Source organism: Cuculus canorus, chromosome 1 (genome assembly GCF_017976375.1).
Source record: "Cuculus canorus isolate bCucCan1 chromosome 1, bCucCan1.pri, whole genome shotgun sequence".
Lineage (NCBI taxonomy): Eukaryota > Metazoa > Chordata > Aves > Cuculiformes > Cuculidae > Cuculus > Cuculus canorus.
The window spans coordinates 32,684,362-32,710,299 of record NC_071401.1 but is presented as its reverse complement, the minus strand read 5'-3'; the positions used below and the strand labels follow the sequence as shown (position 1 = coordinate 32,710,299).

The 25,938-nt window shown below is 36.8% G+C and overlaps 1 protein-coding gene across 3 annotated transcripts in view; it reads right to left on the bottom strand.

Annotated features, from left to right (window-relative positions):
• VWA8 (von Willebrand factor A domain containing 8) overlaps positions 1–25,938 on the bottom strand; it is a 186,201-nt gene that overhangs the window by 23,223 nt on the left and 137,040 nt on the right. For all 3 annotated transcript variants that reach the window (XM_054058259.1, XM_054058269.1, XM_054058276.1), the window contains 6 exons: positions 24,855–25,009; positions 22,922–23,123; positions 16,881–16,962; positions 14,733–14,937; positions 3,225–3,333; positions 2,315–2,471 (listed from right to left, as the gene is read on the bottom strand). In XM_054058259.1, coding sequence (XP_053914234.1) covers positions 2,315–2,471; positions 3,225–3,333; positions 14,733–14,937; positions 16,881–16,962; positions 22,922–23,123; positions 24,855–25,009 — 910 coding nt within the window. The remainder of the gene's footprint in view (positions 1–2,314; positions 2,472–3,224; positions 3,334–14,732; positions 14,938–16,880; positions 16,963–22,921; positions 23,124–24,854; positions 25,010–25,938) is intronic.

Sequence of the window (25,938 nt, the reverse complement as noted above, 5' to 3'; positions counted from 1 at the left end):
AATGGCCTATCTGTGCACAGCTCATTTCAAAGAAGCACTTCAGAACAGTACAACCTCACTCACACTGTTTTGAAAATACTGATTTCTAAACAAATTATAAAAGTCTGTATAGACTACATTTCTAATGACAAGTTTTTTAATACCATCATGTGTTACTTGCCCGGAACATCTACTTCACACGAGAATTGCTGTTTAGACTAGCCCTTTAATGACAACAATAAAATGAAAGATCAAATCTTTGTTGTCTTTAATATGACTATGTCTTTTCCCATTTAGAATTTTTCATAGACAGTCATTACAGCCAAATACTATTCATTAGCAGCAGGAAAAGGAAACTTTCAGTGCCGTAGACTTTAATTCATGGATCCTGCCAATGGAGTTTAGTATATTCACAAGAATGAAGAAAATATATTGTATCAAACAAAAAAACCCTCACATGCAGTTTTACTTTGTTAGACTGCACGTCAATTCACAAAGAAAGCTAGTTCAGAATTCCACCATGAAAAACACTCCATCTGTTCAAGAGCAGTTGCTAACTTTGTTCTAGTGAAATAAGGCAATTTAAAATGTTTTCCACTGCACGTACTATCCAGCTGGGAAAGCAAGCAATAACTTTCATATTAAAATTCTCTCTTGCAGATAACCATGTATAAACAAAGCAGTGAAATCCTCAGTCCCCCTCACTTCTCTTTCTTCAGCCTAAGGACTCCGACTTCCCTATTCTCAACTTTTATCTGTTAGTTCCCACAACTATCCAACAGGTAGAGAATAACAATCCAAGTCAAATGTGGCTTCAGAATAGGCTACATTTACAGCTGGCACATGACAGCTCAGTGTTTTTAGCAGTGAAATGTTATCCCATATACAGATACTCAGATTTTACAGGACTCAGCTGCACTGTTTCCACAACGTGTAGTACTATCAGGAATTTCACCTAGTATAATTTTGTAAAACACCACACAGGCAGGTAGAAACTCATCAAAGTATGCCATGTGTGTACATATGTATATGCACAAAGAGGTGTACAGTATCCAAGACCATTCATAGCAATTGTTTCTATTACGAAGCAACTGATTAGGAATTTTAAAGAATGCAGATGTGGAAAGGGTTAAAAGCAGTCCTCCCCATTTACACCACTCCTCCCACCATGTCACCAGGAGAAAAAGACAAAACAAACTCTGCCTTCCTCCTGAAACCAAAACCTCAGGTAATTATTTTTAATTTAAAATTTTTGTATGTTGTTTGTATAAATTAAATCACTATTAAAAGTCATTTTGCCTTTCAGAATGTCTTTTCCTTTGAAGCACTGACACAGCCTATACATTTTCCCTGTCTTTATTATATGTTAAATGCTACAGGTAATTTAGTAATAAAAACATGATTTTAAAATAAATCTGACCTGAATGCAGTAGTTTAATTGCTGTTTGTAAATATGGTGATTCATGTGCAGCGTGCACTCCATGCTTAACAGTTGTATTATTTACACACCAGTTGAAGGAAACAGCAATCTCACCTGCTCCTCATAGCACACAGATTTGCCCCCTTTTGGGAATCGCTTTGTGAACAGCAACAAAATGTGGGCTGATTAAGCCACTTCTAAATTTATTTGCTCTGATGTTTTAATCTGTGTCTAGTACTCGCTAATTTCAGATAAATACATTGCAACATGTCCAGGGCTGAAACATAAAACTCACTTGGTATGACCACCAATGCACTTTCATTTTTTTTATGTAAAGTACCAGAGTCTGATTTGAGAGTTCAGTTAGTGGAAGAAATCTGAATCTTTGTGCACAGCCTGTGAAACAGTTGATTAGTAACCACGTGGTCTTCCCAACTAATGCTGGGAAGATCTCTGGTTCATCTAGAAGTCTTTGCTGAGCTCTAATTGTTCAAATCCCCTTTGCATTTGGCTACAGTTCTTTCAGGCAGAAGCAATTTGTTTCCAATGGTCTATTTTGAATGACATTTGTTAGCTGATGAATTCCTAACAACATACAATCTGGATTCATAATAATTCAAAGAAATTTTCATATAATGGATCCCTTTTAAAGAAAGATATATATTCACATCAGTGTCTTTATTCATCTAGTTATGTTTTACTGTACCAATCAGTCATTTTAACACTGTGGCTCAATTCAATAAAACATCTATCCATCATGTCCAGAGCAGTTAAACATATGCTGGTAAACTCTGTTAAATGATAATGATCAGGGTAAGGTAATTGATCAATAGAGATAGGAAAGAAAATTCTTTTTAGCCATCTTTTTCAAATTCTTGTGGGAAATGGAAGGGAAAATGAAGACTTTCACATTACCTCTGTTTAAAGGCCTTTTCACCCATCTCTCGAGCAGCTCTCTTTACCTCCTCAGGAACAGCATCCTTTTCAGCTTGAGATATTTGGTAAACCCGATGGCCAGCATCCAGTCGATATGGTCCACCTTTGCCACCTAACCCAGCAGTGTCTCTCCCACCTAACATGATTGAGATAAAAAATAACTAAGAATATGCATTTAATAACAAATAGGAATGCATTTTCTTTAAAGCGTCCATTGTCATATCCACAAATGTTCAAAAAAATTTGTGAACAATCCCCAGTGGAAATATTTATTGCCAAAGATTTTCAAAACCAAACAGCTATCACGGTTAAGAACAACTCAAATCAAATACTTGTGTTCATAATCTCTTTAGGCTGGATTCATAACAGTTTCCATCTTGTACAAAGGGGACTATAGATCATATAAGTCTTGTACATCTCCTCAAAGCTGTCAGTTCTTAAAGCCATTCATTCAGATCCTGTCTTCTCCCTAGAGTTTGTTGGTTTACACTGCTCCCAGACCACTTGACCTAGTGATCACTATCATGCCCTTTCAGAATTAGGAAACACTTTGCTTATTCTGTGTGCCTCTTGCCTATGCTACGTAAACTGTGGCTACAGAAGCATCTAAGAGAACTGCAAATGCCTCAGCTTAGTTTCTATGACTGCAAGCTTCTGGTCCTCTATAGGGCCAATGAAAAAAAAACCCATCAAAATGTAAGTGGAGATCTACTACATACAGTTTAACTTAGACTGCAAATACTTCTTTTGACTGGCAATAAAGCAACCCTGTATTGAATAAAATAACTCTAAGCAGAGGATGGCCCTGTATAAATCCATTTTTGACTGGCATAGCATCCCCCTTAGACATCCTTCAATGATACATTAAAAAAACGTAAGAATGAAAAACCTGTTCCGCCAGCCCAAGTATTTCCACCAACATGCGGCATGTTGGCTGGATCCACTTTTCCATGTTTGGGGGAACTGACATCCAAACCACTGTCTCTCTGGATGGTTATCTGTAAAATGAAAAATAGGACTGTAAATCCCTCTTATAGCAAGGAAAATCTGTCTATCAACTTAATAAGAACATACTAGATCTACTAAAGAGCTGTAGGAATAGCATCAATTCAATAAATGCAACATTGCACCTGATGAGGACAACAGGATTAAAACAGGGCTCCTGAGAGGCACATTAGACCCACACCAGATCTAAGATGACAGCCACATCCAAACCACTAGGTGCATTCAGAATTTATGCATGCTAGAAAAGTGCTTACTGATTATCGCCAACATTATTCCAATCCTCCTGCAGAGAGGACCTTCTGCAGTTTGAATGCTTCTTGTAGTATTGGCAACACCTGACTGTACATTCATTTACAAATTTCACGCACAACCAGCTACAGCTCCGCATTCTTCATTGATGGGCAGATGGATCTTCCTTTCATCAACAGGGACTAAAGTAAGGACATGTTCTTCTCTGAGATTTGTCAGTAAACGGCTAGTTCAAATGAAGTAGACAGGTACATCTCTCTACTGACTGCTTTTTCCCCACTGATTCACCACACAGCTGAACACTCAACAGCTGTCGGATGGTCAAGGCTGAGTCACTTCAGGCTGCGGCTGGATTTAAGTGGGTGACTGAAGGGGTAAAAATACTCCTTCCCATTACAAACTCTGAGTCATACAGTGAATCAATGATTCATGCGTGAACAGCCGTTCAGTTATTAATCTTCTACAATTTAATGTAACTATTTTTTAATGAAACTTAATGACATCTTACTTAAAGATGTAAAATTGATGCCTTTAACTTCTACAAAGTAACTTTCTTCTTATTTACCATAATACATCTAACTCTCTGATGAATTTATGTGCCCCAATAACAAGAATTTATTACCTTTTAAGAAGCTGACTGGCATTATCAGAATTTCACTAGGACTGCAGAGCACTTTAATTCTTGAATTCACTCTCTTGCAGACTCAACTTCATGCCAACAGGAATTCCATACATGTTTTTGAACTGAAAACATGTGCTCTGACAACAGTGTCTTGGCAGCTATTCAAAACTTAATTTCCTTTCTCTTTATAGAATTTATATTAATTTTAAAGAGGTACAATACATCCTCTGTGAACCATGTCATTAGTGTAAAATCAAGATCTAATCTGATAAATTATATTAATTTAACATCTGTAAAGGAAGAAAGACACTTAACCAAAACAGCATGTTGCCCTTTGTGTTAGATACATTTTTAGTTCAAGAGATTTCCTCCAAAATAAACAGTTCTTTTTTGTATAACTGGTAAATTTCAATACTATCAGAAACACTCATCAATAAAAACCACTGAACTTAGTTTAAAATACAATTATGAAACCAAAACAGTAGAGTCAACCTCATGAAACCAAAATATTACTCTGTAAAGAAGAACACTAAAATGCTGGAAAATTTTTTACATGTTCATCCTTCTGGGATCTTCATAGGAAAAATTATCAGCTAAAGGAAGCTCTAAGAGGCAAACATAACAGTGGTGGGTTATGGGTCAGAATATGGTGATCCAAATACCATATTCTATTTTTATGAAGTTTTTGCATTGAAAAAAACTCACTAAATATTTTGAAATACAACTACTGTTTAAATTTTGAGTGAAAAGTTCTGTAGACAAAAGAATTACGCTATTCACATGTATTTCTCACACATAAGCTGTTCACTAACATTTCCAGTACACATGCACTAGACAAGTTTCGAATACACAGGTATTTTACAGAAGTGTTGATCTAACTAAAGCAGGAATTCATAAGTTTGAAATAGCATGTGGTTAATAAAAAATCTTTTATAATGATTTGTGACTTATTACTCTTAAAAGGACAACAGAATATCCAACATTTGATTTCTATTAAAACTTTGAAAAGAATTGCATGAGAGAAAGAAAAAGAGACAAGTGGTACAATCTATCATAGCTAAAGAAAGTGATCTCCTTAGTATTTTTTATATGTCCTTAATAAGTTAATAGGTAAAATAATTGACAATTCAAGGATACTAGAACGGAACACCACCAGCACATGTGTTAATGTCATGCCAGTGAACTGCAGCAGTTTCATTAACTTACTTGCTTTTTAAGTAACATCTGTGACACAGAAGGTAGTAAAAATTTGTTATGTCTGAATAGCTGTAACAACGAATTTTTATTAGCACTGGTTTGCTGGGATAATTGATGATTAAATTTACCATGCATTTAGAAAAATGTCAAATTAGTTCACTGTAGAGCCCTTTGGAGAAAGTATTTGGGATGTACTTTCCTGGGATTTTTTTTTGGTTTTGAGCTCTTAAACAATTCCATTGGTGATTCATCAGGTTTTTCTCCTCCCCATTCCTGTCTCCACCAAAGTGTTTCAAGGTGATTTTGAAACTAATACCTTCTCTCTGCTCTGAAGTGGCTATTATGAAGTAAAAGCTAGGCTAGCAAATAGATTAGAAAGAAGTAAACCATAAAGAAATAGATTAGAAATAAGTAAACCATAAATCACTGAGTCTGGATGTGAAATCAGAGGAAGGATGAGGAAAAAAATTGAAGGGAAAAACTTCTGGACAACGATACCTTCTTCATCATGACAGATGTAAAAAGATGGAAGAGCCATAGATAAGTCACTCCTCTGGGAGCTGGAGGAATTCTTTATGTTAGAAATGGTTGGAAAGGTAGATTTAAGGGAGAGGATCCAAACCTGAATGTATTACAAACTTGGCAAACTGAAAGGCATTCAGTGGGAAAAATCTAGTTTCTCTGGACTGAGAAGGAAGACAAGAAAAAGAAGTTCTAAAAGTACAGAAAAAGCTAAAGCAAATCTAAGAAAGCCAAAGTAACTTCCAAGATTGTCTGATTGGAATTTCTAAACCAACTGAGATTTATCTTACTGTTGTGATGGATATTTTCCAAATATATAAATACTTTGCTTGCTCAAAAGTTGATCTCTTCCCTCTTGAATAGTTTCCGTTTGAATCTATTGCAAGACTTCCATCAACTTTGTTTCTTTCAGTGAGAGTTTTGACTAAGACTCTTTTTGAGACATATCTGTGCTCTTTCTAGCTGTACATGGACTGAAAGGCGCTATTCATTACTGAATTGTTGTGAAGATTCCATACTGCCTGGTATGCATATTACAGCTTTATAAAACAACAGAAGAATTCAGTCTAGTAGGGCTGAGTTTCAGCTATGAGGTATGAGGCAGAGTAAAGTAGCTGGAAAAACTGTGAATTTGTCCTTCTGAGACTTCCTTTTGATTTCCAAAATAACCACAATTTCCAAAACATTCACGACACACATATGGCAGTTGTGCATTATCTAAACTTGTTGATACACATTGGTGATTCATGATCAGACCATGAATGGAACTTTCAACTGCCCATTTGGGCAGGTTCTTCTTCAAAGTTCTCACCACACAAAGAAACACAACTGCCATCCTCTCCTGGGATGCATTTGATTCTTATTTTATTCTCTATAAAGTCCAAATTCTCAGTAATCATCAATGATCTTAGTTCCTGGTTTACAATCCTTTTGTTCTCGTCTTCGACTATATTATATTCTCAGGCACTTACATCAATGGGTGGCATGTGTGTTTTAAAGGACTTTGTGGATGGAGACTCTGTAGGTCTTCCAACATCAACGAAGCAAGCAAACAAAAATCTCATGGGAGAACATGAAGATTGTAGGTCTTAAAGATGGCAAAGGAACATGCTTTTCTCAAGAGGCAGTGGTATGAAGGAAGTGGTGAAGAGAAAAAGAAATGAAGAAACAGCAGCAAATATCAAGAATTGTTAATGCTTTGACTTATTTTTCTGGTCCTGCCTCTTACACATCCACTCGCTCCTGACAGCAAGGGCAGCCAGGCAGGAAGAGAACTAAACACTCGTTTTACGTTCAACGAGAGATGTTGGTCTCTGAAAAACTTGCTCAATATCAGTTCCTTCTGAGATATACGAATGGATGTCAAAACAGTTCTACATGGTTACACTTAATTTTTTTTTTTCTGACAACACTGAGAATCTAAGAGCCAACTGAATATGGGAAACAGATACAAACACATTCAGTTTGGAAACTAGGTGATCTTATCATCCTCCAAATAGTAAAGTAAAGAAGATAGAGGTATAAATGCATACCAATTTGTAACAGGGGCCACTCTGAAGATGAGTCAAAGGCTGGTATTTTGTCTAGACTTCAGCTGGTAAGGAAAACTGTGGTAAAGGGACTTTATATTGTGTAGTAAGCAAATCTTAACCATGTTTGGAAGAGGATCTAGAATGACATACAGGCCACTTAACTGAATGCAGGATCGAATTCTATTGAATTCTAGTGTGAAAACATGAAATTAACCATTGGAGAGCAAGTAAGCACCAGCATACGTCACATTTTGATATTTTTATCATTCCTCAGTAGAAGACAGGAGCCAAATTTGATGAGAATCACCCCATTGGCCCAGATACCACATGCATTGACTCTACAAGACACTAACAACTATGGGAAGAAAGGAGCTTGCAATAACCCATTAACAAAAGTGCCTGAATTATGGAGAGGGCTGCTGTACTCTGTTATTAAAATGATCTATGTCCCATGCTTCTATCAGTATTTCATTCTAGTAGATGAGCTGTTTTCACAATTACAGTACTTCCCTTTTGAGCTCAGATTTCATTTTCTTCTAACATATTGCAAACAAATCTCTCTGGCTCTATGAATAAAATTGACCAAAAGCATCATCATATTTAGCTTCAGCTGATTTCATATAAGTGAGCTTAATGATATTTTAGCACCCAGTAATCTTACCTATACATTGGAATGAAACTGAGGTAAAAAAAAAGTCTTTAAAAAGAAGCTTCTCCACCTCAAAGGTGGTGCACAAAGTTATATAACTGTGCATTTCTGTATCTTAACAAGTGCCGTGCTTCCAGCTGGCTTGGGCCAAGCAAATAAATATAATAAAAGAAACAATAGGTGGTCTTCAGCACGTCACATTAATGTGTCTGCTGGCAATAAAATCATTACATTGGCTAACTTTTTATGACATGCTTTTAAGGAACTATTCAAAGTACATATAGACTGAATTTATGTTACTATCTCTCTGATTAACATGATTATAATTGTATCCAATTTAATGAGTAAAAGACAGTGAAGTCAATGGAAATGAACATTTCAGTGTATCTATTACTGAGTCATGAATGGTTCAGAGTATTCATGACCTTCAACATTGTCACCTTTTCACCTATGCATTTTAAGCCTAAACATCAGCTTCACATTCAAGTCTCTCAAATTCCAGGAGTTATCTTTATTGCGGAGAGAGGAAAAGAGAGAGGGAATCTCATCTCCTCTTGTATTTTCCCACTTGAAATTATCATTATTCTTGGGAGCTGCAGGCGAATTAATCAATGGCTCTCTCACTGTCTTGGATGCCCATAACTCCATAACAATCTTGCAAAAACCAGCTGACTCTAAACCAAGGGGCAGAACGTGAACTTCAACTTAAGCACTGGCAGAAAAAGAATTCATGGATAGAGGTTAGGAAGTATCTTTTAGACTTTTTAAACACAAGTCAGACAAGGCTGAAAATACTTCTAGCTCCGAATAGAAAAGTAATAAATGAGTGTCAGGTTCCAGTAAAATGCAAAGGACTTTTTTCTTGATGTAGTCTGGGATGTATCTGATGTAGATCTTTTTTTTTTCGGTTGTAAATATTCCTGTCATCCACGACAGTCTTCTATTCAACACAGTAAGCTGGCTAGAGGGTAGATGGTCTTTTAATACAGCAGCTTACTTTTGTATTCTTTACTTCATTAAAATTCCTGAAGGGCGCAGGATGTGTCAGTGCCTCCCATTCAGGAGGACTTGCCAGAAAAGCTCCTTTGCAGTGCACACAGCAACAAAAGCTAGTTTCTGCCTGAAGTCTGGCATAGAAACTCTGATTTCCAATGTACAGGAGAACAGACCCTTCACCTCTTAGCTTTAATACATATCTGGCCCTGCCAGGATTAACTCATACCTAGTCCTCTTACAGAAAATACAGTACTTATTTTAATACTGCAGATACAACTTTAAAAGTGAGAAAAAACTGAAAAAACACTCCAATTTCAGGCTAACAACCAAGGAAGAAATCTGTATTTTAAAAAATGGACTGTATTTCCATTTCCCAAACCTTCCCAAATCAATTACACTTAAATAGAGCTGGCCATTCTTCAGAGGATTTAACATCTTCATAACAGAAATAAATGGAATTCCTCCTTGTTGTATGTGGTCACAAACAAATGGTCAACCTTTCTACTAAATCCTTTTAAGCATCCAGTGGATCATTCCACACAGAACACATTCACTAAAACTGAAACCATCATGATTTAATGAGTCCAACCCAATAAACATTTACAAAATACAAGCAAACAGGGTCACTGCTGTAGTATTTACAGTTGTACAGAATATTTATGCAGGAAGGTTTTTACAAAGAAAAAGCTAAGGTGCCCACATGGCCACTTGCTCACTCCTTCATCCTTGCTTTGCTAAAATGAGTCGTGCAGTCAAGGAAAAGATCACAGACCTAAACTGTGGTTTTCAGGCTCAGAAAGATCTCAGAAAGATCTCAGAACTGCAAATGCTACCGAACTGTAACTTGTAATCCACTTATTGACTAGATAACTGCAATCTGCAGTATCTCAAGTCTTTCAGGATCCCATCTAGGACTGAAGAATGCCATCCTACGGTTATTCCAAACTTAGAAATACTCTCTGCTGCGTATATTTTTCCTAACTTACGAGGTTTGTATACCGTCGGTATTTAAGGGACGAGCAAAACCACTGTTATTAACTCACCGATGCCCTCATGTGGTGAGAAAAACCACTTGGTGTAAAGTAGAGAATTCAGAGCCGGGAAGAGTGGTCGTAGGGAGAAGGATGAGGCACTCTTCATAAAGGTCATGCTTTTATTTTGAACTGCAGCTTTGCCCAGCTCAACCTTAACATCAGGAAAGGGCTGGGGTTTTGTTAAAATGTTATAAAGGAAAACGCCACTTTTAAGAAAGGAAAAAGGAAAATCATCAGTATACATTAAAGTTGATCCCGAGCAGCAAACAGAAACAAGTTGGAATCACTGAAGTTCCTGAATTAATTATTCTTCAAATAAATATCCAACCTAAAACTAAATTTCATCAGATGAAACTGCACTACCCTAAACTTTCAAGTACAAACTGCAGCTTGACAAAATTCAATAAAAACCAAAAACATTAATTCACTTAAAGGGTGAATAATTCATTGCAGAGTTCTACATGATTAGTTGAGTGGAATACAAATAGAGTAAATGAGACTTTTCAATGAAGGGAGCAAGATGATCATCACCCAAAGATGGCACAGAATCAAGCAATCACAGATTTTCTGGTCTCAGCCCAAGTAACAGAAAGATTATTAAAGGAAATCCCCTTCCATTTCTAATAAATCATTCCTTAAATCCATAAATAATACCTTGGAAAAAGGAGGTTGCGAATACACCTACAGAATGTGTCTAATTTTCTGAGTCTGGGTAGGTCTCTCAGCTATGTTTTAGCTCTAGATCAGGCACACAGCAGCTAAAATAACCCCTTGGGTGCAAGAACCAGATAAGGGGAAGGACTTGTGTCAACAGGTCTGTTAACTGGCTGACTACAGATAAGGATCTAACAAAAGGAGGAAGAAGTATTGTTGCATTCCTCATGGCTAAGGATATGTGTAACACAGGAATCCCAAGTTCTTTTTCTGAAATTCCTCTAAAATCTTTTTATCTTAATTCACTTCCAACACCTGTTTGCTATAAAATATAGTCCACGAGGGACTGGGTACCTGCAAAGTTATGATGATCTCCTGAGGTCATTCTCATTCAAGGGAGTCAACATCCAGATATGACATGTAGACAAAAAAAGATGAACTTGTGTGTACGCGTGCAGGTATATCAGCATGTGTATGCACATATGCAAATATATATGTGTGTGGATATATACACACACACAGAGCTACCTATCACACAATAATAGAATAAGAGAATAATAGAATCATAGAATGGTTTCTGTTGGAAGTGACATTAAAGATCATCCAGTTCCAACCCTCCTGCCATGTGCCAGGGCACCTTCCACTGGATAGGGTTGCTCAAAGCCCCATCCATTAAGATGTTTCCAGTTCTTTAAATCCACATTTATTGTGAAAGGTCTCTAATTCCTCTTTCTCTCAAAGGTCAGGAAGCTTCAGAGAGATTCTGTGCATATTTGCAGAACAGTGGTTCCCAACAGGTCTCGTGTTGGTCTAAGAACATCACTATGAAGGGCTAAACAGCTTTGCTGTGCCTGTAGTAGCTCTGCAGGATGCATCAATGGCAGGATAAATTGGGGGTGAGTGGAGAATGAATACCAGTAATATGTGGAATACTTATAATTTTCATTAGTGAGCTTCGGCTATGAGATAATTAGGAATGATGGGTTTAGATAAGGAATTAGAGATGCCTCGTTACACTCCAAGATACTAGGATGGACGTGAAACACTATAGATACACTTGAATTTACAGATCAACACATGGTTGCAAAATATCTCCCATTCTGTAAAAACAGGAACCAGGAAATATTTGGCTGCAGCTTTCTTAGCAAAGTAATTGTCTCTAGAACAGGAATGACTGGAGTTCTTGCTATGCTTACTTTACACAGGGAATCTACATGAACGTGTTTTCAAGCTAACAGGATCCTTTCATTTTCAGAAATGAATGTCTTAATATAAGTACTGCCTTTCTGTCTAAGTCCATTGAAAAAATGAGTTAAGTAGGAAAGATGAAGACCCTTATCTCCAAGTAGCAAAGTACTTTTACAAAGAGTTTACATGGCAACTCGATATCTATTATCTTATTGGAGATGTACATAAAATCAAATAAAATATTTGATTTATTGTTTATTGCTTACTGCTATGCAATGCCTTGGTAAAAAAAAAGTTTCTCCATTCTCATAATCTTTCCCTTTAAAGCAAGGTGTGTAAAGTACAGAAAAAGAAGTTAATCACAGACACCTGAAGAACTGAAGTGTAAGGTCCTGCACCTGGGTTTGGGCAATCCCTCTTTTCAGTACACGATGGGGAATGACGTGCTTGAGAGCAGCGCTGCAGAGAAGGACTTCGGGGTGCTGGTTGATGAAAAGCTTGACATGAGCTGGCAATGTGCACCTGCAACCCAGAAGGCCAACCGTATCCTGAGCTGCATCAAAAGCAGCGTGGCCAGCAGGGCGAGGGAAGTGATTCTGCCCCTCTATTCCTCTCTCGTGAGACCTCAGCTGGAGTATTGTGTCCAGTTCTGGAATCCTCAATGTAAGAAGGATATGGAGCTGTTGGAACGGGTCCAGAGGAGGGCTACAGAGATGATCAGAGGGCTGGAGCACCTTCCCTATGAGGACAGGCTGAGAGAGTTGGGCTTGTTCAGCCTGGAGAAGAGAAGGCTCAGAGGAGATCTTATAGTGACCTTCCAGTACCTGAAGGGGGCCTACAGGAAAGCTGGAGAGGGGTTGTTCGTAAAGGCTTGTGGGGACAGGACCAGGAGGAATGGGTATAAACGGGAAAGAAGCAAATTTAGACTGGGCATTAGGAAGGATTTCTTCACTATGAGGGTGGTGAGGCACTGGCATAAGATTGCCCAGGGAAGCTGTGGCCCATGGAAGCGGGGCGGGGGGGGGGGGTTTGAAACTGGATGATCTTTAAGGTCCCTTCCAACCCTTACTACACTATGATACTATGATCACATAGGAGGCTTTGTTTCAGCTCAGATCAAATCAAACAGTATGCCATTTTGAGTTCTGACAAACCACTGACTTCAGCTGTATTCCCTGCACTGACAGATAGGAAGAAGAAAGAGACTCTAACAAGATTTTACCCTGTAATGTGCCCACTCTTTAAAGAGGTAGACTGTCAGGAGAGAGAAATTCTACAACAGATCTTGAAAACTGCTTTGTGACTGTGGGAAAACTTCTTAGTTTTTTTAAAAAAATGGCTACTTGACATTACTAGTTAAATGACTTAAACTTTTCTGATGAGGTGTATTTTTCAAGACAGTATCCTCAAATATTTCAATAAGATTGACAGTACAGTAATACCGATGAATAAAATTACAAGTTATCAAAAAAAGATTTAAAAAGAAATAAAAAACCCTCATTAAGACAAGTAAAACTCTAACTGTTCCTCCTGACTTTTTATTTCTACCAGTCAATTTGTATCAGTAAATGAAATTGGAATAGTGTAAACTGAATATATCTGACCATAAGATGGTGCTAGTGCTACTGCATTGGTAATAAAAATTGCACTGGAAAAGCAACAGTCATCCACACAAACGTGTTACTGGGTAACAGTTTCCTCATGATGTTTATCAAAAGCATCTGCTGAGGTCCAGCAACAAGAACATGTCAGTTCTTGTTACTTTCTGTAGCTGCAGAACATCTTGTGAAGTGGGAAAAGAAAGTGAAAGAACTATGTTTTTGGCCTAATAAAGCCCACCCACACTTGAGATACCTGGATGCCTTGTAAACAAAACCAAAGACAGATCTAATTTAGAAAATACTTATCCTGTTTCCCCACTATAATACAGTATGAAAGTGGTTACAGAAATTCATGAAACAGAAGTAATTGCAGTGGCAGACAGACAGGAGCTTCCCGTCTTCCACAAAAGTGGAGAAGTCCTCCCGATGCACACTCTAGCTCTTCAAAGTAAAGTGATACCTTCTCCAGTCACTAACAGCTATTAAACACGCAATTGAACTTGAATTGAAGTGAAAATTGAATTTTCACTCTGTTCTGCAACAGTGATCGTACAAGTACATTAACACTTGTGTATACATATATACACGTACACACAGCAACTTGTATATGCTGCATATTTTCAACATCTCCCTCAATATTCTACACGAGAACACGGCTGTATGGAGACCCTCGTAACTCTGCTCAGCTGTGAATTTTCAGAGTTAGCCCAAGGCACTATTGTGAACTGAAGGTGTCTTCCATCTAGGTTTCCAGCTTCTTTTCTAAAGTACAAACACAATCATTTTTTTCCCCAGGTATTTGAACACTGGAAATAGAGATGCTTTCCTAAAAAATTAATTTTATTCTCCTACATTTTGAAAGTTGCAGTTAAAAATCAGCAGGAGATAAAGAATTAATTTGCATTTAAATGTATTAGAAGTTGGCAAAAATACAAACACTTCAAGACAAAGAGACTGTCAGTAACCATAATTACAGGGGTCACAAATAAGCTTTCTAATTAAGCTATTGTCTTCTTTTTCAGTGAAGACTTTTATTCAGCTTTTCTTGAAGGCAAATTTCAACTTCACGGCTGTTTTCAACACAGCTCTCCCTTGCCCCCTCTCCCAGATGAAAGTTAGCCTGCATCATCAGCTTTGTAAACTCCTACCTGCACTGGACGACCATCTTCTTGGCCAATCATGTTCCTCCAGTCCTGCAGTGACCGCATGAGGCTGTCCAGCCCGGTCTCCCAAAGCCTCACACCGCCTCCCATGTCCACACTCACCAAACCTACTTTGCCCAGTGGTGCCAACAAGGCATCGGCATCTGAGATCTTAGACAGCCAAGATGTATAAGGAGAGAGAGACTGTGATCTGAAAAACAAGAATTAATGTGATTTTTCTTGACGTTGCAATTAAAAAGAGGATGATCATTTCTGTAGTTAAGGCAGCAATTAAATGAAATTATATCCTCATTCCATGAGAGACTACAACAAAGCCCTGCAGACCCACTGTTTTCCTGAAATATTCCACCTACTGAAAGTGGATATGATTGAAAGACACTTGTTAGTATTAAAAGCAGTATAAAAGACCAGGCTGAAAGGGAATGTGTCGCATAACCCAATGCTATCTCTCATCTATCTGAAGAAAATCAGTCTTTACAACAAACTCTAAAGAATATGAAAATTTAAGAATTTGTTATAGAAAAATACAAAACTACAAAAGAAATAGGAGAGTACATGATCTGGGCACTGAGGAAAAGACCTTTCCATCAACTTCAAGTAACACATTTTTCTAGTGCTTTAATAAAACGAAGATTGAAACACTCATTTAAAGACGGCACAGCTTTATTGCACAGAGAACATTAGCGTTGTTTTAAACAGTCCACTAGCAGACAAAAATTTACTGCTGAAACAGAGGGCCTGATAGCTATCTAATATGAAGGGAAATTTAGATAAAGTAGTAAAGATTCTTTGCATTTTTTTCAGTACTGTTAATGACATGTATAATGACTTGGCAACTTCCGCTAATACTACAATTACTAATCTTCAAAGATAAAAGAAGAAGCAGCAACACACATGCTTATACGTATGCCTGAAATCACCATGTACTAATTCAACTGAAGAAGAGTTATCTTAGCATTTTAGCAGGTTAGCTATGCCAGAGGGAAGGAAGGTTGTTAGATATTAGGATAGAACTATTAATGAATACAAAAAATCATTTTATTTATCATTTCCTAATAAAGTGCTATTTTTAATCTGGACTTCTGCTAAGATTTGTCATGAAAAGCTTAAATTCTCATACTAATTTAAGAATCATGATGCTGAAGTTACAAAGCTGAATGCTTAGTAATTTCTTATAAAGTCACAATGTAAAATAAAGTGTGATTTGCTAGTATTTCTATGGTAATGTTTAATATTTCTGAATGACTGTGTAAGATGTAGACCAAGAGATCCACTAGAAAATGGTGAACAGTCCAAAATTAATTCCCTAGTAATTAAAAAAATCCACAGATGAGTAATGAAGAATTAATTTAAAAGAGAATCAGTTAATGTGGTCAAAACCAACATCAAATGGATAAAATTAAAAAAAACCTGTAAAATACTGATGTGTGGGTTTCACACACACACGCTATTTAAATGTGGAAAGTTGAGAAACTTTTATTTAAAACAAAATCCTTCATTATTATTGCAGTGGAAAATGAAAGTTTTTAACAAAAAATTATGTTTATATCATAAAATATTTGCAAGTATACTCTACAATGGGAAGAGACAGCTTAAAACTATACAGAAGCCATATATCCTGTATATTTTAATATATCATAAAAGATACTTGTAAGGGAATGTATATTTTCCAAAGAGAGAACCAGAACAGAGAGAAGCTCACTTTTCAAGGTGAACTTTATATTGGACAGGAACTTGATTCCTGGTTTCCTAACACCTAGCACTGGATCATTTTGCCTGTCTTTGTTGGACCCTAAAGACAGAGATAAAGAAAGGAAAGACAGTAAAACAAAATGAAAGAGGGTAGAGGGAAAAAAAAAAAAAGGTGTGTGATGAGGGGGAAAGAGTAAAGGGAATGAAAATGAGAAGATAAAGTTACCTTTCATATTTACTAACTACCTGCTACATTGTCATTGGCATCACCTAGCAAACAGATAAAAATAGTTGATAAAAATATGCTGCAAGATTTGCACAATTGTACACACTAGATATGAAAGCCTTACTTTCCACATCATAAAATACTTGCTTGTCCTGAAATACTAATACACTAAATTATCTTTGCTCTTCTTTTGCCTAATCAATAAAATCAGTTACCTAGGAATTGCAATGTATTTGATTTTCTTTGAGTTAAGGTCTGTTACTTCCAAGTATCCAGAAGCTTGTGGAGGAGTAACATCTGAAAATAAACAAACATGTTATTTTCCTGCTGCATGATTAACTGGTTATTGCACTTGCATTTAGCAGATTAAATTTAAACATTTCATTATACAGTACCTGTCAGAAAATGATAAGCTTTCACATTCAACATAGGGGTATAACTTGCAAATACAAAATTGTTTTATTATTATGATAGTGAGCAACCAGACAGGCAGAATTATAAAAGAATAATGTATTTGTGTAGCAAATGTCAAAATTACACACAAGTACAGCCCTACTCACAAAAGCACTACTTAGGCATTAACGCAGTCCCTAACTCCCTGCTTTTATCAGTCACTGAAGATAATGCCAGCTGTATATATGACTTTAAAAGCATATTGAGGAACATTTCAAAACATGGTGCTTATGATTCACACTTGAAAATTTCTCAATAATATTAACCCAAATGTTGTTGCCTTAAATCGAACCATTCTTTTCGCAGGTAGATTCTCAGTATGCAAAGATTCTATAACTTCATAGTAAATAGCCCTAGACTATCAGGCATTTAATAGTTTATAGACAGTTTAATGAGTACAGCTGATACTATGGTCCCTCCTTCAGAGATAAATGTGTCTGTGCATGTGTGTGTGCCTACACTGGCTCTTGCAAACATATGGATACGCTCTGACTGGGCTCAGAAGTGGCTTCCAGATAGGCTTTTATCTGTCTGGAATAAATTGAGAAACTTGAGTTTTTCAGAAAAGAAACCAGAAAACTGAATTATACTGCATGGTGTATATATATATATATATATATATATGTATATAAGCAGCAGATCTCTCCCCTGCTTGAAATGAAGATAAGCCTGATGTTACCTGCAGAAGTGTTGATGCACACAGGACACACAGAAAAGACCAATATGATCAGTGGTATAATGGGATCAAATATTCAACTGAGTATAAAGAGTAACTCACAGCAGCACTTTATGCATATCTACTGAATCTACATATCTATAGCATGCACATCTTCCGTAGCACATCTGTTTACTTGACTCATCTTTATTAAAATGGAAGGATCAAACAGATTGGAAATAAGAAAAAAAAGCCTGGAAAAATGGAGGTTTGTGGGCCACAGAGCACTTTTTGTTTGGCCCACATTTTGTTCCTGTTTTAAAATGTGCTCTCTCTTTAGGTAGCAATGGAGAATAAGGTAGACATTAAAAATTCTGATGAAGATCTATAAAAAGATCTTTATAAAAAGACAAAGGATTGCAGAGTAGAAGCTGAAGAAAAGGTTATCAAATGTTCAAATGCAACAGAAGAACAACTGGCCAGGCCCCAGAACTGCACCCAGGAATCTGGGATGAAATATGAACAGCAGATCCAAACAAGTGCACTTTGTTCCTCTCTTGCCAAACCCCCTCAGAGAAGAACAGCTACTCACAGCTCTAGACATCCAGCTTTAAGTAAAATTCAGACACATGAGATAGTCCTCGGTGTGACAAATAGGTTAGAACAGATGGGATACAAAGACTTATGTAAGGAAATAATTTCTCTTTTTTTTGGTCAAAAAAGATACTTTTTTTGGAAAAACATATGTCCCATAATATCAAAGATTCTTATAAAGAGAGCAATATTATCCTGACTTAGTGGAGGTGACGTGATCTATTCAGTACTGTTTACAACAAAAAAAGACGGATACTAGGAAAAGCTTTTATTATACAAGGAGAGTGAATCATTAGAATAGGCCGATTGTTTGACAAACATCAGTTAAGAAGAGTCTAAACATGTGTCATCCTGTCCTTATATAAATAGGTGGACCAGATGATATGTTGAGGTTATTCCTGTAACTGTGTGTGTTATACTAGATGTTCTTCCAGTTACTGTTACACTAATAAAGACGCACACCCAGTATTAGACTGATAGACTGTTATTTTATATTCATATGAAGAAAGTGCTGAGAATCCAAGTAAACATTTGCTCTTAAGTAGCCCTCATTTCTAAAGCCTTGTTTTTAGAATAACACTAACACTTATTTGCTGGATTCTACATGATCTCTTGTCTGCATTTATATTTTGTGGCCATACATGTATTTGGCAGACTTTTGGGAAATTATTACTATGTTTCTTTTAAAACATAACTATTATGCTGGTTTACAGTTCCAATAAAACATAAAGGAAATTATTTCTTCACTTGTTGTTCCTGGAACAGTTTTGGTAATACATACTGGAGTTCACTAGAGTTTGGCTGAGTACTTTGAATTCTTAATAGAAATCGAAGGCTGTGTGCCAGAACTGACCAGTTGTCCAAGGAGATGAGAAAGAAAGCAACAATATAGAACTACTTCCCAAAGACAACATAAGAATTAGTGCAAGAACTTCAAGGGGCTCCTATATACTTGATTTTATGTAATGGGATGCCTTTGCTTCACTATACCATCTCCCAGGAAAGGATACAAAAGACTTACGAATGAAGCCTTATACAGCTTTCATAGGTCAGTAACTACAGGGTTCCAATTCCAATACAGAAACAAGAGCCCAGACAAGTCATCAAATGTCCAAAGGCCTCCATTAATTATGCATCACAGTCAGGAACAGGCAACATTAAATCACCAGGGGATCAAGACCGTTAAGCAGCGACTGGTAGCAGTTGAATGTGCATTCAATTAAATATTCTGTCAGTTAGCGAGACTGAGGCAAACTCCACAAGAAACAATGGCCCAGCAGAGAGGGCTGCAAATACTGATTCTCAAATGGGCACAGTAAGGATTTATGCCTTTACAAACTCACCTTCCAAGTGCATACATGAATGTCTCTCTTCTTGTTTTCCTGTTTACACTTGGAAAGGTTTTTCAATTCATGCTGTAACAGCAGCAATACTAGGCCCCTCTAATCTAGTATCCTGTCTCCAAGAGTAGTAGTTAGATGTTTGAAAAGTGTAAGAACTGGTAAGTACATATGGTATTTTCAAGCCACCAACCAGTTTCAAGCTAAGGGCTTCTTAAACTGAACATGGTGTCTATGTTTTTATGTCTATGTATTCAGTAACTTTCCATGAGTTTCTCCAGTTTCAGCATCCTTTGGCAAAGGATTTCACAGGTTGGTTCCCTGCTCTGTGAAGAACCACCTCTTTTTGTTTGTATTGATGAAGTTCCTACCAGCTACATTAGCTGCCCCCTATCTCTAGTACAGAGTGTAAAATTGTGCTTTTTCCACATCTCCAGGACATACATGTTCTTGCAGAACTCTCCCATATAACCTTTTCCTGATCTTGCCTCCACATGCAGGAAATCTGGGCAACGTAATCTTGCACATCCTTGTTGCCCATTTCTGAACTTATCCCAGTTCAGCCTTCTCCCACCTGAGATGGAGAACCAAAACTACAGTGTTAAGGACACATGGATTTACAGAACACCACAAAGGTGTTCTCTGTTTTTTCTCTGTTTCTTCCAAGTGATTCTTAACATTTTATTTGCTTTTTTTTTTGACTGCTACTGAGCTTTGAACTCATATTTTAATGAAACTATCTACCACAACACCAAAATCATGCTCCTTAGAGGTACTGGTCAGCCCCGTCATTTTAGATGTAGAATTAGGACTCTTCTTTCCTTCATGCACATTACATTTATCTGCACTGAATTTCATCTGCCATTTCTACTGCAGTCAGCATTGCAGTCCTTCTGCAATCTTTCATGGTGAATCTTTTCTACTGTGAATAATAACCAGCATCATCAGCAAACACTGTCACCTCACTGTTCATTCATTTTCCTATTTTTTTCATGACCACACTGAGCAGCACAGGGCTCTGTAGGATTCCACTCAAAGCTCCTTCCCCACTAGAAAAACTAACCATTAGCTGATAAATTGCAATGTCCGAAATGCTGAACAGAAAACCTGAAGTCTTGCTCAGGTCCAATTTAATTGTATAAGTAAGGTCATATTAAACATGGTTCAGTTAAGATCAATTTGGGTAATTCATAAATTAAAACATCATTTAGAAAAAAAAAAAAAGATAATGTTCTTCAAGACAGCCTTAAACATTAATGGACACAGAACACTGTAAAGAGCATACCAAAATGCTCTCTAAGTTTAAAGCTACCAATCACTATTCATTAATATATTTCACCACAGTTGTGGAAAAAAAAAAAGTTGTATATCTTGTTCAGCAATACAACAGTTATAAACTAAATTGATTGTTCAGAAAGTAGGCTTTTCTAAGACATATACTTTGCTCAGGTCACTGGTATCTAGTATTCATGAAAAACTTCCCTGGTTTTTAATTACATCAATCTAGCATTGTAAGTATGATATACCACAGCATCTTAAAAGACTTTTAGAAATAACTGTCAACAACGTTAAGTATCATTTGGAAGCAACATATCCCTCCCTCACTCCCAAACTGATAAACTAATTTTAACAAAAACTCACAATAATTACCTTCTGATTTTTTCATATCCACTTCAGAGTCAGATTTGTTTATTTTTTTTTTACCACGAAGGCCTAAAAAAAATGGCCTGGTCTGATCCTTCAGCAGTTTCTAAAACATGTGAAGATTACAGCCTGGAGTGGTATAATTACTTCAAAGATTATCATGCTCACTCTAACTATGTTTTACAAAGTTTAATCTTTTTAAAAGCTAACCTTTTCTTTACAAATGTAGATAACTATAGTTTTCTATACTGTTTATATATTTGACTTTGCTTCTTTAGTCAAGTAAATGTTTTATCCTTTTACTAATAAATAAAAGGATTTCTCTACACAGAGAAGTTAACCTGCGTTAAATGAGGGCAGACATATTAGATCATTTATTGTGTAAAACAGAATTAATTTTGAATAAAGCATTTATTTTGGGCCAGAGAGTTCACATACAGAGCAAATCAGGAATAGCTTCTTGTCTTGATGAATTTAAAAAACTTACAATACTTCCATAGACAAATATCTTGGTGGCTTTCTCTTTTGACAGTGACCTTTCCTTGGAGATTTTTAGAGGCAATTAATACAAAAATCACAAAAGCTGTTATTTAGCATAATTGGTAAATTTTAATTATTGGCTGAAGAAGCTAAAGATACAATGGTAACGGAAAGCTCGGCATGACAGCACAAAAAAGTCTGAAGGTCTGTAGTCTATATCTGCATTATTAGTGTACAAGTGGAGGATGGCTTTACCCTATGTGAATGTTGCTCATGCAACATTCTCTTGGACAAGATAATAACTAAAAAGCCTGGAACTCTTCTGTTTGGAGAGAAGGCAGATCTGACTGAAGTTTACAAAGTCATGAAGGTGATAGTTAAAGTGACTGCAGAACTGTTATTCACCCAACCCTGCAATGCATGAGGGGCACCCGATAAACCTGGTAAGAGATCAGATGATCACAGCGAGTGAACTTGCGAGCTTGCTGTGGAGACACACAGAGGGATCAGACAAACTATTAGACAACATAAAAAGAGATTTCAAGGCTAAGGCAAGGATATTCCCTGAAACATACCTAACAAAGCAACTGCAAATGTTGAGAGTGTATGAGGGAAAGACACAGAAGTAGATGGGCTCACAGGCACTCTCGAAATAACCTCTCCTATTTGCCCTGAAGGAGACAGAATACTGAGCTAGATGGACAACAGGTTTGTCTTATCACTGTATGTCTGCGTGGCACCAAGCAGAGACTGGAAATACTGGCGAAGGCCAACTGCTGAACTGGAATGCCTGTAGCTGGCTCCCAGTGTGGACAGAGGAAAAATCCATCTACTGGCATATTTGCAGCGTAGGTAGCCTGTTAATTCCTCAGAAGTACAATTCAGCATTTTAATAAGATCCAAATTAGTTTTAAAACCAAGTGCAACTAATCTCATTTCTCCTCAAATGCTTTCTTTGTGGGTGTTGTGTTTTTTTTTTTTTCTTTGTGATTCTTCAAAAACATTCTGGAAAAACTCATGAGTTAGTGCAGTTCAGAAACCAAAAACAAGTGTGTACATTTGTTGCAGCACTACTATATGAACCTCTTACCTTTTGGATAAATGTCTTTCAAAGGCACATCTCCAGGTGCTAAAATTCTGACTATTTGATTAGAAGCCAATAAAGTTACACAATTGGTTTGTTTTGCAGCTCCTGTTTTCCTCTGGGATCCATAATAAAATGGATCAGAAGGAGAAGCACGTTTGCCACTCAGAGAGGAGTTTCGTTTCCAGCTATACACTTCACTGGGAGACTGCAAGAGAGAAGGAGTCTACTGAAAAAAAGGCTATTAATATTGAGCCCAAGAACAAACATTTCTTGATGAGTTCCACTTCTTATCTATAATAATTTCAAATCAAATGTAGCTACTGTGGCTACCACTCGTGTCACCACATAACAAGGAAAAGACCTAGCTTGTTTTGTCATTAAAAATTCCTATAGGAGTGAAAAACAACAGATCACCTGCATAGGTTTTAGGAATTGAGACTCTTTGAAGACCTGAAGTTGAACCAACTTTTTTTTCCTCTTGTTGAATCAGGAACAGAAAGCACTGAAATAACCTAACGCAGAATCAAACTGTGTAACCAACTGTTAACATAGACTAAGCTTCCAATAATCCAGATAAATGGAAACAGATATTTCAGTAATAAATTCCAAGCTAGGCATAAAGGCTTGGATTTAGCACCAGGTTTGGAGACATAAATGTAGGTGTCCATGTGTAAGCCAGGTGCTTCATGTACCACTACAGCCAGTATCTCGTAAAGAACAAATCATTTTACCTTGAAGAAGTCTTCTCCACTTGGTCTGCTGAGCACTACTACTGTGAGTAAGAGCTTAGACACCTTGATCATACTACACACCTACACCATTAACACTAAACACTGAATCCAAAGTTTTGTCACATTCACAATTAGCACTCCTTCTCTGACATTGACACAGACATTTAAAATCATGTATAAGGAAAGTCGGAGCCTCAGTCTAAATCAGGGAGAGCAAAATGCTTTATCAGCATTGGCACTGAAATTTACCTCTTTAGTACTTCCTTCTCTAGATTACCTGCCTTTTTCGGAATAAATTCACATCTACTACAAATAATACCAAAAGCTAGTAGATTCAATCTGGTAATATAAATCCAAATCAAGTAATACTCAAAAGCTAATTGCAAAATCAGGGAGTAACTTACTGAACAAAACCTTTTTTAGTATAATTTTCGATTTCAGAGTATTTTCTTCCATCCTTTGGCTTTCCTAAAACTCAGGTCTGTTAACAGCTAAATTTTCTAATTTACCCCAATTTTTTAAGCAAATATAACATAGAATTATTTATTCCATAAACACCACCCACTTTATGTTTCATTTGGTAGTAAATACAAATAAAGCCAAAGAACTAAACATGCTGCTTTTAATTTCCGTGTGTTTACCTCCATTCTTTGCAACAGCCTTAGCCATTACACTGTTAAACTGCACATTCCTTTCTGGTCCTTTTCTATTTGCATCACAGGAGTGAGCACAATTACATGCAGTATTTACATTCAACTAGATTATTAAATAATGAAGGGGCTGTACAGTTTTGTTATCATTTTCTGTACCTTTTTTCTTAACTCTAGAGCCTTGCTACCTGCTGCATACTGAGCAAATAGTTCACAATGAACAATCCAAAATGATACTAATATCCTTTTTCTCAGTTCTAAGTAAAAATCTATAAAACCTCAAGACTTCAAAAACATTTTTCTTGACAGCACTATTCAGAACTTACCTACACCGAATTTTGTCTGCGCTACACACTATGTTGTCCAATTTCCTATTATTTCAGACTCCACTGAAATCCCTCCAGCTTAGACTACCCTATCAAATGGTGTACAGTACATGAATTTGTCATTACTGTCATTCCCTTCTTTTTCCATATCGTTTGGTAAACAGGTACTTGACTGGTTAGAGAATAAATGAGCACGTTACTTCATTGTATAATAATGCTGAGTATTTACCAAGAGGTCTGGGAAACCAATAACAATAGTAGCATAATTATGTTCATCCGAGAAAATCCTGTTGGGGGAGCTGATCTTTTGTCCCACAGCTGCACTGAGGTTTTCTGAAGATAGCTGGTCACTCGAAACTGCATGCGGCACAGACAGTTCTGACCCTAAACAGGGAAATTAAACAAAATGAATGTCATTAAATCCAGATGTGCAATAGGAAACAATATTAACTGTAAGAGTCCTGAGCACTGATCATTGGTATTACTTTAAGCATAAAACTACTAAAAAGCAGAAGATTTCACTATACTATACTGCCACACAGAAAAGAAGTCAGGAAATAATGTTATTTTTGTAATGTTAAGTACTTAAAATCAGGAGATGGTAGCTTTGTAGATGCTTATACCACTTAATTTCGCCCTCTACTGTGCAAATGAGGCAAGAAGCCCATGGAATAGAACAGCATGTGATCTTCTTGAAGACTGTTATAATGCAAATGCACAAAAAAGCAAAACGTAGGTTTGCACAGGTAAATGTCAACGTGATATTTCTTGGTAAATGTCTTACTGTCTTTGCAATTTAAAGAATGTTATTTGTAACACATTTCTGATAAATAATGGTCTAGTTTTCTTTTTTGCTTAAGGTAAAGAAAATTAAATTTTATTCTGTGCAACTGTAACAGTCCTTTACCTTGCCACATATTATCAACACAGTCAGAGCTGCGATCTTCAGTTCTGCAGCATACACTTTTTCCACCTTCAATAGGGCAACTATCTCTTTTACCTGAGAGTGGGAGAAAAGCTTTCCTCCCTCAAAGGATGAATAGGCTACCGGTTTGGGTCAGTGGCAAACCCACACTGGTCTACCTTTTCTTAGTTCTCCTGCCACAGGCTCTGCCTCAAAGAATTAGAACAGGCTGAAGATGTCATATTCGGGGTTTGCTGGATGATTTGGAAAAAAGTGGAGAAGGGATATGATAACTTTTTAGATTGGAAGAGAAGAAATAAGATAACAAAGGATAAAAATAGCACAAAAAGCATGCAGCAATAAACTATCCACAAATACTTCGAGATTGGAAACTGTAATAACATTTCTA